General features: G+C 37.2%; 1 protein-coding gene across 1 annotated transcript in view; it reads right to left on the bottom strand.

Moving 5' to 3' along the window:
• The window catches only part of DCHS2 (dachsous cadherin-related 2), a 168224-nt gene that overhangs the window by 72727 nt on the left and 79363 nt on the right, over nucleotides 1–16134 (bottom strand). Inside the window, 3 exon segments of the mRNA XM_011959767.1 lie at nucleotides 1220–1429; nucleotides 1636–1770; nucleotides 12501–12740. Of these exon segments, the coding sequence (XP_011815157.1) occupies nucleotides 1220–1429; nucleotides 1636–1770; nucleotides 12501–12740 (585 nt within the window).

Genomic DNA, 16134 nt, shown 5'->3' with positions numbered 1-16134 from the left:
ATAAAAATATGTGTGTGTTGGTACATACATTTTTAAGAGTAAGTGAACCAAAAAAAATCAGAAAACCAATAGCTGAAGAGCACAGGCAGAGAGTGGCAGAAGGACTCAGACCATGATGGGGGAGGTAGAAAGGGGGTAAGGCTGATGTGTCATTTTGGACACATTGATAATGCGATGCTGTTGGATATGAAGACCGGGTCCTTGGGGCTGTCAGGAAATTGTGAAACAATTTGAAATAGGAGGAACAAGATGAGTAGGTGTCCTGGTATTGAAGAAAGAAGGGTGGGGCACAGGTGTCCAGTGTGTCTTTGTCATCATAGTGGTCTTCCACCTTCACCACCTTTTTGATCACTCTGTACATTGTTGAAAACTTATAACAATGTAAATGATTCTTGTCCACAGAAATGCAAGTAAATCTGGTGAAATGCCACTGAGTGTTGTCTTGCAAATATACCTTTTCTGCATTTCAGAATTCCTTATTTGCTTTGTGTGTGTGTGTGCCTATGTATGGCTCTTGGAATTCTCCTTGAAATAATTTTAACATCTTTTTGGGTTACTCATTAATTAGTGAGTTAAATAAAAGTTATTTGCAGGTACCATTTTTATATTTGTATGAGAGTTATTACTTTACTTTTGAAAACAATATCCTTTAATGGCACCTAGATCTAGGGTGCAGAGATGGGAGCTGTTGGCATCCCAGTGGTAGCTAAAGACAGGGACTGGATGAAATGACCCAGTAAGAATCTGGCTATGAGAAAAGAAAAATTAAAAAAAAATTGAAACAGATCACGTGAAAGCAACAAAAATACAAAAGCACTATCTTTTCCATCCTTACATCCACTGATGTTAGCATAGAAAAAAATTCGCAGCAGTTTGCAAAGGCAGATTTTTAAAGAACGTGGAGAGCAGTGGTTCAAGGTGGCTGTGAGAAGGAGGTAGAGAGAAAACTCATGGCACCAGTCAGTTCTGACTGAGTGTGTATTTTGTAGAGAAAGGCAACAGGTATCAAACACAGAGTAATCAACACAGAGTGTGTATCAACTCAGTCAGCATCCTGGAGGAAATTTTAATATAAAAATACCTACCAGTTTGGAAGGCTGAGGCACAAGAATTGCTTGAACCCGGGAGGTGAAGGTTACAGTGAGCCATCGCGCCACTGCACTCCAGCCTGGGTGACAGAGTGAGACTCTGTCTTAAACAAACAAGCAAATAAACTTACCAATTATGTGGTACTCAACAGCTCTGTTATTGCCAGCATCCATATCCGAGGCTAAAACAGTATAGACAACCTCTGGTTCCTGGTTTTCCAGAACCTCAATGTCATAGCTGGAAACAATAAATTCTGGTGCGTGATCGTTTTCATCTTCAACAGTGCAGAGGATTGTTGTGGTGCTGGACAATGAAGGGAATCCTCCATCTCGTACTAGTACTGACATAGAACACAAAGACGGCATGAATTGTGGCCTTTGACTCATACCTAAAATATATTTGTTCTAACTAGACAAAGTCAGGCTAAACTAATCAGGTACCACTGGCTAAATAATATTTTATTTAAAAATACCCCACCAAAATGTAACATTTCACCATTGAACCGGTTTTTTTTTTTTTTTTAAGCATAGTCAAGAAATCCCTTACCTCGAAGGGTGAAGACTTCTTGAATTTCTCTGTCAAGCATGGTGGTTGTCACTACCTCTCCAGTGTCTGAATTTATCTCGAATGATTCAAATGAAGCACCTGGCATGATTTCAAACTGAAGCTTGGAATTAACTCCTTAAGAAAAATATAAAGAAAAACTTAGCAATCATTTCTTTGAAATATATTCATCCACTTTCCTATTTCTTTTCCTTTGAACATGTTAGGCCATAGATGAAAATGGCAAGATTCTCAAACAGCCTTTAAATTGAAGTAAAAGAAAAACTCTTCTGGCTGTTCTTGCTAAATAAAAGCCTCCTGGGCTGAAATGCTTGATTTTCAAAAGTCTTATGAGACTTCCCCACAGTGAATGCTTAGAATTTTTTCCTTCCCATAAAAAATTTCTTATGAGTGTGCAACTCTACAACATATTCCTAATTACTCCTTCTAACACTGCTGGTTGTGACTTAATGACTTAATTGTAAGCTTGCAGGACAAATGACAATTTCTGCAGATCGACTCACTGTTTAAAAGCCTGTGCTAAGTTATAGGACTCTGTTTATTCTCAACCTCAAGAAGTGAGCACCTAGAATTGCTTATATATGTATTTCTGTTTGTTTTGTTTTCCACTTAGTGTTCAGTCTGCTATCCAGAGTGAGAAATGTGGTACCACATTACTATGCATTTTGGAAATAATTCTTCCCATATTTTTGTGGTTTCATTTCTCCCCTGAGAAAAGTATCACGTCATTTCCATCACTAATAGTATGAAGATCATTCATACTATTAATTTTAATGAGTTTATCCCATGCCATTGTAATTTATTTGCATTTTACACGAGTTCCTCTCATTTATTTTCCTATGTTCTTTTCTTAACAGACAAGAATCTAGGTGTGCACACAGTATTCAGAATGTATGATGTTATACTTTAATAAAAAATCAAATGTCATTCTTTTGGGCTTAACAATAAATTCTTAACAAAAAAAAAAACTTCAATTACAAATTTCCATCTTGCCAGTCTTAAAAAGTAAATTTTCATTCCATTATGATCTGGCAGATATTATGTAGGACTGAGAGCTGAAAGGAGTGAAATAGAATTCTAGTTTTATATAAGAATGAATATGCCGGGCGCGGTGGCTCAAGCCTGTAATCCCAGCACTTTGGGAGGCCGAGACGGGCGGATCACGAGGTCAGGAGATCGAGACCATCCTGGCTAACACGGTGAAACCCCGTCTCTACTAAAAATACAAAAACTAGCCGGGCGAGGTGGCGGGTGCCTGTAGTCCCAGCTACTCGGGAGGCTGAGGCAGGAGAATGGCGTAAACCCAGGAGGCAGAGCTTGCAGTGAGCTGAGATCCGGCCACTGCACTCCAGTCCGGGCAACAGAGCGAGACTCTGCCTCAAAAAAAAAAAAAAAAAAGAATGAATATACATATCTTATTACTGGAGGAGAAATATACTTGAGATATAATCCGCAGGCATTGGAATGACCCCGAGAAGAAAGTCTAATAACACAGGACCAATGGATTTGCTATGACACGGTCAGAGGTCACCAAAATGTTTCATTCTCTTATTAGGCATTAGGCATATTACTAATGATATTACTAAAGGATCATAGTGATTATTTTGGCAACTTAAGGATCATATAATCTATTCTATAGCAAAGAACAGAATTTCTTAAAGTTACAGGTTGTTAAAATTTGTTATTCCTATCTCTGCCTATGTTATAAAAATGGGAACAATATTATCTTATATCTACTTTCATTTTCCTCAAGAAAAGAGAGAAACATCAGGTGCCAAGCATAGTACTGTGTGCCAAAGAGAGAGTGCTGAGTCAGATGCGACCTCTGTCTTCAAAAAGATTACATGGATCTTTTAAGTTTTAAATGAATGAACACATTTATATGATTTTGTTACACCTTACATATACACCATTGCATATTATTTTATATGATTTTCTTAAACATTATATGTACGATTGCATATTATGTATATTACATATTATAGAATGCTATATGTTATACATGTTTAATTCTCACTACTTGCCAAACCTAGAAAATGTCTTCAATTATTTACATATAAATTCAGATCTTTCTGCTGTCCCTTCCTCCCACAGTTCCCATTTTCCACTAATGTGCCTCACCACTCTACTCAATATTTCTCTGACTTTTTAGAAACTTCCAGATTTTATTTTTTTCTATTATTCTACACAGGTCTTCAATCCTCCTAGTATATTATTAAGGATAAATAAGATCTTTACCTATAACTATAGTCTGCATACATACATTTTTCATACCCCAAACTTTATACCCTTTACAACTTAGGAAGTAAATTAAATGTATTTTACTATGGCTTATTTAGAATTTAACTAGTGCCTTCCCTTTTCTTCCTTACACCCTTATAATCCTACATAACAAACACAGCATCATCAAACTTGAGAACTAAGAAAATAAAAATTAAAAAGAGGTTACTTGGTCTCATTCTATCACCTCACTGAGCAAACTGGAAATTTGGATCTGAAGATATTTAGTGATATCCTTATGACACATGCCCACTGAAGGATATGTGTGTGTGTGCCTGTGAATACACACACACACACACACACTTCTCTTAGACCTCAAGACCTGCAGTCCCATGACTTCTTAATTCCTCCCACCCTAAGATACCTCTCCTCAATTCATTTCTCTCCTTCTCCAGTCCAGCCCCATGAGATATCCCTCTAGCAATCTTGCATAGTTACTCAGGTCCCGGGGCTTTCTGCCAAAGATGTCCAGCAAAGCTTCAGCCTGGGATCATTGCAACCATCTCTTTACTCCATTTGAAAATCCAACGAATGACTGGAGCTACAGAAAATTTCACAACAGCATGGATTGAGACAACCGCAGTGCCATTTAATGTGGCAATCTTTCCAGGTGTCCGTAATCACCCTTCTTCCATTCAGGTCTCCTACCTGACCACAACCTGGCTTACTCTCACAGATCACTTCCCTTTCCATTTCCCAGAGAGAAAGGAGGTATTGGGAAAGAACTCCCTGACCCTCTGCACCTGTACTCAACTGCATCCATTACACCCTGTCTCAGTGGCAAAAGTCATTCTTCAAACACACTCTCAGAATTTTTCTGTCAGGTCTAGTCTTTCTCCTAATTTTTTTTTTCCTTAAATTATATCCTTCTCTAGCTATAAGAATTAGGCTTTTTTCTCCTTCTCTTTGTAGCCAAATTTCTTTTGAAAATCATATTCAGTCTGCAGCTAGCTTCAAACCATGCCATTCCCAGTTACTCTTTCTACAGTGACCAGTGACCTTCTGGTTATAAAGTCTACTGGCCATTTCTAGTTCTTACCTAACTTGTCTTTTCTGTGGCATCATATATGGCTGACCAATATTTAAAAAAAAAACAGAAAGAAAGAAAAGAAAGAAACAAAAGAAGGGAGGGAAGGAAGGTATGAGGAAGAGAGAAGTAAAAAATAAAAGAAAAATAATATTTTTGTTTGTTTGTTTCTCTATGACATACTTTTCTCCTGCTTCCAGGAGTGGGGTGCATTGACAATCAATGTGCTGGCCATCATGCCATTGTCATCTCACTCTACACATTCATGTCTTCAGTTTGCATCCATATCTGTTTGGTTGATTCACTCATTTATTCATTCATGAGTTCCTTTATGAATGCACAGATACTGAGTGTCAGGTACTGGAAACGCACCACTGAATAGTTACCTTGGTCGTCAGAATTTCCCTCTAGAGGGGAAGATGATTAAATCAATGAGTAATGGAAAGTGTGATGGAATATATGAAATCACTGAGGGAGTGGATCAGAGAAGACTTATCTCAGGTATGTAGTTTGTCATTAATTATCTCATTGAACTAACATATATACAGAGTGATCTTAGGTGCTAAGGTATCATACCATATGCTAAAAATATAACTGCTAGTAAACAGACAAATTGTCTATCCTCACGGTGTTTACAATACAGCACTGGATATAGATAAGCAAGCTGGCAGTGACAATTCTCCCTGAATAGACATGATGGGTGAGTTGAGTTGCCTTGATAGAACCAGAAACCCTAAAGATGAATAGGAGTTAATGGATAAGAGGGAAGAAAGAACGTTTGAATGACTTCAGAATAAAATCCAAATACCTTACCACAGTCCGCAAAGTCCCATATGATGTGGGCTCTGCACATCTTTCCAACCTCTTCTCATGGACTTGCTCCCTTGCTATATTCTTATCCTACTGGCTTCCTTTCTGTTCTCTGAACATACTAAACATCTTTCTGCTGAGGCCTCTGTAGTGGCTGTTCCCTCTGCCTGCTCCTTTCAATTCTTCACATGGTGTATTATTTATTAAACCATAATGTCTCAGATCCAAATCTGTTCTTCTGTACTCCACCCTGTGATGCTGGGGCTGGGGTTCTGCAAACCACATTCTCCATCGCCAACTACCTCTCTCCTAGGGTTTGCCACAAAAGGACACTAGAAGGAGACTGAAAGTCAGAAGGATAGAAAATGGGACTTCCTTCTTCCTAGTTACTTACTGTCATCATCAGCAATGCTATTCAGTCTGTTTTGCTACCCCTTTGCAAGGCCCCCTCTCTCATTTTCTTCCTAGGGTCTGATAATCCAAACCTCTTCTTCTTTTCCAGTATTAGAGATGGTAGCTGCCTTCTAGAGTTTTGTTTTTGTCTTTTTGGTTATCTCAGTATTCCCTTCTTGCTTACTCATTCATCCAACATCTGTTTGTAGTATCTATTCTTCGTGACTGAACATGGCTGTTAGAGTACTTGGCACCAGAATTGGGTCTCAGATAACAGGGACTCTGAGATGGATTTGATTGTGTCTTAGGCTTTGAATACAGCGATGAGTTCCTTAACCATGGGAAATGGAATGCTAGGAATTCAATACTTGGAGCACTGTCATGATTAATTAAATTATCAATCATGTTTGACTGTGATAAAGTGACTATTAAAGGACTCGAATTCCTTAGAGAACCAAATGGTGCTGACTGACCACATACTAGTAAAAAGGATTATGATGCGGAAGACTGTTTTTCAAAGGACTAGGAAATTATAGAAAAATAACTACAAGCTGAGGCTTTAAACCTGTAACTCAAGTCATAGTTAGAAAGCTGGAAAGCTCCTATATAGAAGGCCTAAAATTAATCTCCCTGAAGATTGGACCCAAATTGAGTGGCAGGTATAACAAATACCTTGCAAGGAGATGCCTATTCGTATAAATACCCATAACCAGAGTCAGAATTTCAACATAACTCAGGTAGACAAGTGCAAATCTGACTCAAAGAAAGCTTATAGTTTCAAAGAATAGTAATATTTTTCTAACTTATATTGGCATAAACCTGGGGAATATGTGTGGAAATCAATTCTAAGAATGTGAGACCTAGGAAGATATAACATTGGTTTAGGCTGGATTTATTGATAGATAAATAGACAATATTGATATTGCTTGCCAGAGAGTCAGAATTTAATGTGTAAGCCCATAGAGCTGTGTCTCTTGAGAGTTTCTTTGACTGGTTGGATTCAGTGGAAGCCTATAATCACTGAGGTTGAGACATTTGGTCTTCCTTTGAATACTATAAATAATCCAAAGCTTAAGGAAATGAAAATGTTAGAGTGAACTTATCATGTATGACATGCTCACCAAATACCCCCACTATCTTTCCCAAGAGATCAGAGGACCCTCCCTTCATAAGTACACTGGGAAAGGTATTAGAAGGCCGCCAGCATCCTTGAAAAGCAGAATGGGTGCTGTTTTCTGTAGACTGAAGATGGATGATGGTGCCACTGGTTCCAGGGACCACCTTTTGAGAAGCAACATTTGATACTAATTTATAAGAACTATCAGAACTCATTTGCTTTCACCCATCTTTATGCAAACTCTCCCACTGTTGACAACATCTAGTTGGTAGAGATATTATGATGAATCATGATAATTGGATCTGATGAGCAGAAAGTAGCAAGTAACTTAGGTGTCTTAATTAGACACATGCATTAGACTAGGGATCAGCAAACTACAGTCCAGTGGTCAAATCTGACCTGCTCCCTGTTTTGTAAAGTTTTACTGAAATACAGGCACAATATTAACTATGGCTGCTGTTTTGCTATAATGTCAGAGTTGCACAAAAGAGACTGTAAGGCACACAAAGCCTAAAATATTTACTATCTGGTTCTTTAAAGGAAAAAGTTCTCAAGAATTCTATCTTAGAGTAAAAGGTGGGAGAGTGACAGGAGTTGAGGACAGACAGGAAAGCTGATTGTTAAGCAAAAAGGGATAAAACTTCATCTTCCTCTTCCTCAAACTATGGGGAATTAATAAAGAATTCTTTCCAGAGGTGTGTCATTTTTAGGAAGATCATTTTTCTTTTCTTTTCTTTTCTTTTTTTAAGACAGCATCTCACTCTGCCACCCAGGTTGGAGTGTGCAGAGGCACAATTGTGGCTCATTGCAGCAAATTCCTGGGCTCAAGCCATCTTACTTCAGCTTCCTGGGTAGCTGAGACTACAGGAGCATGCCACCATACCCACCTAATTTTTAGATTTTTTTTTTTTTTTTTGTAAAGGCGAGGTCTTGCTATGTTGCCCAAAATGGTCTTGAACTCCTGGCTTTAAGCAATCCTCCCACCTCGGCCTCCCAAAGCACTAGTATTACAGGCATGAGCCACTGTGCCAAGATTCTTTTTTGTGTAATGCCTCAACTGTACAATGCCCTCACAATCAGGCATTTCTAAAGCAAAAGTAGAATTATGCCTGGTTGATGGAATAAAGGAGTAAACAATAAATATATTCTAAACAGTGAGGGCAGCTTGAGGAAGCTTATGTCATACATGCTTCGGTTTCTCAGACCATATGGTCAAAAATATTTATTGAGTTCCCATGTCATATCTTGCACTAATCTAAGAACCTGGAATAAGCATATTAGTAGATAAAAGGTCCTGAATTCAGGAGAAGTTCACAGCCTAGAGAAAAAGCAGATGAATAAACATTTACACAATTATAATACTATATATTAAATGTATTAAGAATATATACCAAAGTTTTAACAGTGATTGTCTCTGAGTGAGTGAGGTTATAACTAGTTCCTATTCTTTTTCATCTACTTATTTTTGATATTTGTGTAAATGTATTTATAATAGAATTTTTTATATAGAGAGAGAAAATTTATATCGCGAGAGCCAAGGAAAACATAACAGCACTAAGGGATTAGCAGAAATACTGCAGCCTAAGTAGGCGATGGCTTCAATTAGCATGCTGTTGTAACTTTCTCTAGCAAACGTTCCATAGCCTTGGATTGGGAAATTCAACTTTTGAAATGCCCTATAATCTAGCCTACCTCTAAATCCTTCTCTTGGACTTTAGTATAATCGAGGTTGCTAGAATGGGGCAGAGCCAGTAAGATTGACTTGCACTTGAATCCTATGGATCTCCTTATGCGCCCCTGGATTACTTAGAATGAATCTAAAGTGATGGGCAAATGCCACTGGGGAAAGAATGAGGGGGCACGTCAATGAATAGCTACTAATAAAGTGCAGAGAGACCCAGTGCGGCGGCTCACAACTGTAATCCCTACACTTTGGGAGGTGGAAGCTGAAGGATGGCTTGAAGCTAGGTGTTTGAGGCTGCATTGAGCCATGATTGGGCCACTGCCCTCCAGCCTGGGGAACAGAGTGAGATTCTGTCTGTATAAAAATAAAATAAAAATAAATAAAAATAAAGGATCTGGGATATGTTCTCTTTAAATAAAGTATGGAGGAAAGTTGGTGGATATTTTGCCTGAGTATATGATACAGAGAAAATATCACTCCATAAAGAAACATTTAAAATAAACTGAATAGCCAGATAGTACTGTCCACTCAAATGAGAAATTGTTATTACAAAATGCCATAGATTCAGATATTTTACCATCCTTATCCTTTATTTTTTGAAACACACACAAATAAGTCACCTTCTAAAGGGTGTACAGAATGGCACCTTATAACTTCCTATGAAGATAAAGCCATCAGTCCAGTGGAAGTATTCTAAAATTAGATGCGTCTTACAATTAATGGTGTCTGAGATTTGATGAAATACGGTGTTTCTCCCTTGCTCCAAGTGTAGACTTAGGTGGTGCAGTTGTACATCCAGTGCAGCACCAGGGATTCCAGAAAACCAGATGTAGTTTATTGAAGATGACCCCAGATAGACAATACATTCTTATGGGATAGAAAATAACATCTCACTAATGAATTCTATATTTTGGTGTGGCAATGTACTGTTAAGTTATTTTATGTTAGACACCCTTGAGCGAATGTAAGTGAGTCCTATTCCCAGTGAGGCACCCTTTCCCCTTGGGAGTGGGGGAAGGGCACTGCAGGGGGAGATCTTTTTTCACTAACAATGGAGCTCTTGTTGGTGGCACCAAATGCTGCAGCAGTTTTAATACCTTAGTTAAAATCTGGTAGTTGTTTTTTCCTTTTAATACAAGAAGAAACTTCTGCTAGAGCTAGTGTGAGTCATACACCATAAACATTCAGTGCTCAAATCCCTGTGGGTTTTGAATGCCAAATAACACTGTATACTTACATTTTTAAAAACTGCATCGTAGAATGCTAGAAAACACATGTTAAGCTCTCTAGTATTAAGTAACGCTGTGGTACTTTTTTTAAAAATACATGCTATAAAGTAAACCATTCATAAATTCCAGTGTAATGCCAGTTATGTTAAAATCTTGACTACGTCATTTAATTCTCATGCATAATCCTGTTTCATTGTTTTAACCCAATAATCAAAAAAGGAAAAAAAGGATTGAGGGAAAATGTATTCTAAAGTACGTGCATACACACAAACATTCACATGTATTTACATAACCACCTACTTAACAGATCTGGCCTCATTAAAAACACTGAGATTTCCAGTAAATCAAAATTGTCTCCAAAATATGTAAGGTTACATGAGACTCATGAAGATGTTAATGTGTATTTCAAACATCCATTAATTCAGAAAAACAATAATTTTGTACCTAAATTCTCAGTTGGCATACCATAATCTCTAAAATAATAAAGTTTCAATTCAATTATAATTAGCAGTTTGCAGACAATTCATTCTAAATGAAAGTAACATGGGCAACTTGACAGTAAAAATCAGAAGAATATACTTATGGTAATTGTCTTTGGTTATATATGCAAATTTTGAGAGAAATTATTTTCTCCCTCTTCAAGTGTTAAAGCAAGAGGAGCCTTTTTAGTATAATCCATTACAAAAAAAATAAAATTCACAAAATAAAGCAAGGCCAAAGGGAGGAAGCATTTTACATACCTTACTGTTTGCAAAATTACACAACGTCAGCAATAGGTTCAGAATATGTCTATATGCTTTGGGAGGCAGTTTTTGTACTGCCCAGTACCCTGCATTGCTGTTTCTACAGAGAACACTCTAAGGGAAATTTACTGAGCTGAAATTATTGTGAAACACAAATCTTATGTATATTCTTCATTGTTTCTGACACCCTAAAAATGAATACTGCCAAAAATGTGCTCAGTTCTAAGCACAGATTGGAGCAAACAATCCTTATCACGCTTCAGACTCAACTCTTAGAAAAACTCTTTGATCACACTGCCCCACTCTGGCCAAAGACAGAAAACTGGGGTACCCCTTGAAAAGAGTGTTCGTAACATCACATACAAATTCATGTAAAATGCCTTTCGTTAAAAGATAATGTTTTCCAAGAGGGCAAAGTATTCAGATATTTTATAATTTACTTTAAAATTTTAAGTAAATGTATCTTTTGCCCCTTAAATTAACAACATACAAGGAAATGCTATTAATACTATTTCCATGAAAACATCTATTACAAAACTCGCAAAAAATAACAAAATAGTACATTGATATATAATGCCATTTGCTATATACAAATGTAAATTTTAAAAGACTGAATTATTAAACTGAACTAACACGAATAGTTTATATTCATATAATATTCATATTAGTTCAGTATTTCACATGTGAATGGGAATATAAACTATTCATATTAGTTCCGATGGAAGAATTCAGCATGTGCTGTGAATAAGAAACACAGCACTGTAATTTTTGTAATTATTTTGTTTAAGATAAAAACAGAATATGATTAAAGTTGCTGAACCTCAGTTGCCAAAAAAACCACAGTGATGTTGAAAAGCAAGTCTAAGAAATTTATAAATTTCTAGTCATAGTAACTGTTTACTCCAAAGTCATTTGTCTGGACACAGTGGTTGAAAATAGTAAAAATAGTAACAAAGTTAACATATTGCCTGTTTATTGTGTCAGACACCGGTCTAAGCTCTTTACATGTAATAATTCATTCATACTCATAACAGAACTATAATTTAGGCACTGTTATTATCTCCATATCACAGATAAGTAGGGAAATAGAAAGGATTAGTAACTTGTTCAAGGTCACATGGCATAAGTAAATGGTAGTTTTGGATTCAAATCCAGGAGGTCTGACACCAGCACCATGCCTCTTTCACTATGCTATATCCAGGGGAAATAAAGAGCCATTTATCTTCCTCTTCTCAATGTATCTAACTATTATACTCCGAAAGAAGTGTGATGCTTGGTCCGTACTTTGATTATTAAGATCAAATCAAAAAAGTGTATGTTAATTAGGTGGGTATCACCCTAATCTAAATAATAATAAAGTTAATACAAGCAAATCTTATGTGATATATCTGTATCTTTACAGGTGTATGAGTTTCTGTGTGGATGCAAATGAAAGAAGTATTAGAAATTTGAGATAACTAGCAACTGTTCATTTTTTCTGAGCCATAACTATTATAAATTATGTCAACTATAATCTTCAACTTTTTTAAGAATTAAGTGCCCAATTTCTGTATTTTTAAATTACCTGAATCTCTGTCCAGAGCTTCAACCCTGGTGACAAACTCCCCTGGATTTTGGTTTTCTTTCACTGAAGCTTCATACAGGTGCTGCTTAAACACTGGAGCTTCATCATTTACATCAAGAACAGTAATTGTCAAAGTCTGGGATGAAGAAAGTGCTGGTGTGCCATCATCCAGTGCCAGAACAATCAGAATGTGCTGAGTTTTCATTTCATAATCCAAAGGACAGGTTGTAGTTAGTAAGCCTGTTTTGAAAACGGAAGAAAAGCAACATGTAATGAATATTCTTTAGAGAAGTCATGCTTACTCCACTTATATCTAGTCTACCTAATAAAAATTCAGAAGTCTTAACTGCTAAAATATGAACTGCATTAAACCATCTTTAAATGTATATAATATCTACAATTAAAAGCAAACATTTTTAGCCAGAAAAGTCACCTCAATTTAAATTATATCAAACAAAACAATTCAAGAATAATGTATGTTATGCAATTATCTACTGAGAGGACTACATTAAAATTATCTAGCCTACATCTACCTCCTTTTTAAAAAATATCTAGGATACTAACAATATATATCTTCGTGTCACATAATACACCATGTACAAAAGCAACCAAGTTACAAAAATGTGAGTATGGCTATATTCTTTAAGACAGTTGATTTTTTGTTAAAGAGTTATGATCTGTTAATATTTATTCTCAGTTAACTGCATTGTTTTAACAATAAAGCGCAAGCTGGGTGTAGTAGCTCAGGCTGGGTGTGGTGGCTCACACCTGTAATCCCAGCACTTTGGGAGGCCAACGCAGGGGGATCACTTGAGGTTAGGCATTCAAGACCAGCCTGGCCTACATGGTGAAACCCCGTCTCTACTAAAAACACAAAAAGTTAGCCAGGCATGGTGATGGGCGCCTGTAATCTCAGTTTTTGGGAGGCTGAGGTAGGAGAATCACTGCAACCCAGGAGGCGGAAGCTGTAGTGAGCTGAGATCGCGCCACTGCACTCCAGCCCGGGTGGCAGAGCAAGACTCCATCTCAATTTAAAAAAAAAAAAAAAAGCAAAGATGTTATAACTCAGACAATTCACTTCACAAGTAAAACATGTCTCTATCCCACTGCCATTTAAGCATGTAACCTATATAAGTCAGATGTAACAAAGACTGGCACACAGATAGCCGCTATATGATTCCAATTATCACATTTTTCTTTTAGGATTGCTGTTTGCTTCTCCCATTTTATAAGAATTTTTCATGAAATAATGAAAGAGGTTTATTGAATTCTATTTTACAAAATAATTTTTCAATAATTACTCATCACTTTATATTTCTCAGCCATAGCCACCAAAAAAAAAAAAAAGAAAAATAGAAAACAAGAAAACTCACTGTCTTCTTGTAAGAAACATGAGCTTTGTGAGAGAAAAAAATCCCATCTCATGTGAATGCATTTGGCAATTATCCTTTTATGTCTTCAAAAAACATCTCCATTGAAACAGTCACTGCAATTACTCAAGAGATTCATGATACCTATATTACCAAAACACAAGTCTAATTTTATCCATCCTTTTTAACAATCTGAAATATACCTTCCTTAGCCATCTTGGAACACATTCCAAGTATTACTGAAACAGGTCCTTGGAGAGCCACAGCTCTAACAGATATCAGCAGCCTGTGTCTGGACTATTTCTCTGTCAGTTGGGCATTTAGGTGGTGTCCATGCATGCCTCAGAATGAAACCATATGTACAGGATTTAATAAATATTTTGATGAAATTTTCCAATGGAATATAGCCAGACTATAATCATGACTTCCAAATCCTTCACATTTAATTCCATTCCAAATAATGCTTTTAACTAACAGTTGGGCCAAATGGTGTATATCTGAGATTTTTTTCCAAGATTCATGTAGAAATAACTTTATTTTTTAGTGAATAAGATGAGTTTATTAATTTTTCAATATCCCCTGAAAATCAGGTAGAAGAAGGTTCATTTTGAAAGTCACAAGACTGAAAATTTGTACATTTACTCTTCCATCAAATTACATAAAAAACGTATAGTAGATGTTATCTAGCAACATGGTGACAGCAAGACAAGTGAAGTTGAGAGTGAGTGACATTTCTGCAGAGTAACTGACAGTGAATAAATGCTTCTTCAAAAAAAGAAATGTTACAATTGATGTAAAAAGCAGGGGTCTTAATGTCCAAATGAATTCAACCATTAAAAATATATATTATTTCCAATATTTACAAATACATATTTTTATAATCTCAAAGATAAATTTTCATACCAAAGTCTTTGAACAATGCTGTTGATTTGTCATACTGCTACCTGATTCACTATTGATATTATATCCCACCCTGCAAGGACTCACAAAGGGGGCAAAGAAGTTTTCTGTTGTATATTCAGCCCATAGTGTCTGTTGGCTACACAGCATAGTTAATATTAACAGACAGGACCATTAAAGTTGGTTCGTCAAATACAAACTCTGTGTCTATTTTATATATATGTATAACGTATTATATATATATATATATCTAAGTTAAACAACAGAAGAAGTCAAAAATGTTTAAAGCATATGTTTCTTAAGAACCATCATTTTAAGAGAAGAAAATGAAAAAGGTAAATATAAGCAAGCGATGACTGGGTTTAATTGAAAGTGGCAGAAAAAGAAATGAAAGGCATCCAAATCAGAAAAGAAGAAGTAAAAGTATCCCTGTTTGTAGATTACATGATCTTATATATAGAAAACCCTAAAGACTCCATCAAAAAACTGTTAGAACAAATAAATTCAGAAAAGGCAGGATACAAAAATCAACATTCAAAAATCAGTTGCATTTCTATACATTAACAAGGAACTATCGGAAAAGGAAATTAGAAAAACAATTCCAGAGGTGCGGAGCAAGATGGCCGAATAGGAATAACTCCAGTCTCCAGCTCCCAGCACCAGCGACACAGAAGACCGGTGATTTCTGCATTTTCAACTGAAGTACCGGGTTCATCTCACTAGGGAGTGACGGACAATTGGTGATGGTCAGCTGCTGCAGCCCGACCAGCGAGAGCTGAAGCAGGAGGAGGTGTTGCCTCACCTGGGAAGTGCAAGGGGGAAAGGAATCCCTTTTCCTAGCCAAGGGAACTGAGCCACACAACACGTGGAAAATCGGGTAACTCCCACCCCAATACTGTGGTTTACCAAGGGTCTTAGGAAACGGCACACCAGGAGATTATATCCTACACCTGGCCGGGAGGGTCCCACGCCCCTGGAGCCTCCCTCATTGCTAGCACAGCAGTATGCTATCTAACTGCAAGGCAGCAGCTAGGAAGGGGGAGGGGCGCCCACCATTGCTGAGGCTTAATTAGGTAAACAAAGCCACTGGGAAGCTTGAACTGGTTGGAGCCCACAGCAGCTCAAGGAGGCCTGCCTATCTCTGTAGACTCCACCTCTGGGGACAGGGCACAGCTAAACAACAACAACAAAAATAGCAGCAGAAACCTCTGCAGACTCAAACGACCCAGTCTGACAGCTTTGAAGAGAGCAGTGGATCTCCCAACATGGAGATTGAGATCTGAGAATGGACAGACTGCCTACTCAAGTGGGTCCCTGACCCCTGAGTAGCCTAACTGGGAGACATCCCCCACTAGGGGCAGACC

The sequence above is a fragment of the Colobus angolensis genome, unplaced genomic scaffold (assembly GCF_000951035.1).
Source record: "Colobus angolensis palliatus isolate OR3802 unplaced genomic scaffold, Cang.pa_1.0 Scaffold5, whole genome shotgun sequence".
In the NCBI taxonomy this organism is placed as follows: Eukaryota; Metazoa; Chordata; class Mammalia; order Primates; family Cercopithecidae; genus Colobus; species Colobus angolensis.
The sequence above is the reverse complement of the archived record's forward strand: the minus strand, read 5'-3'. Positions and strand labels throughout refer to the sequence as shown.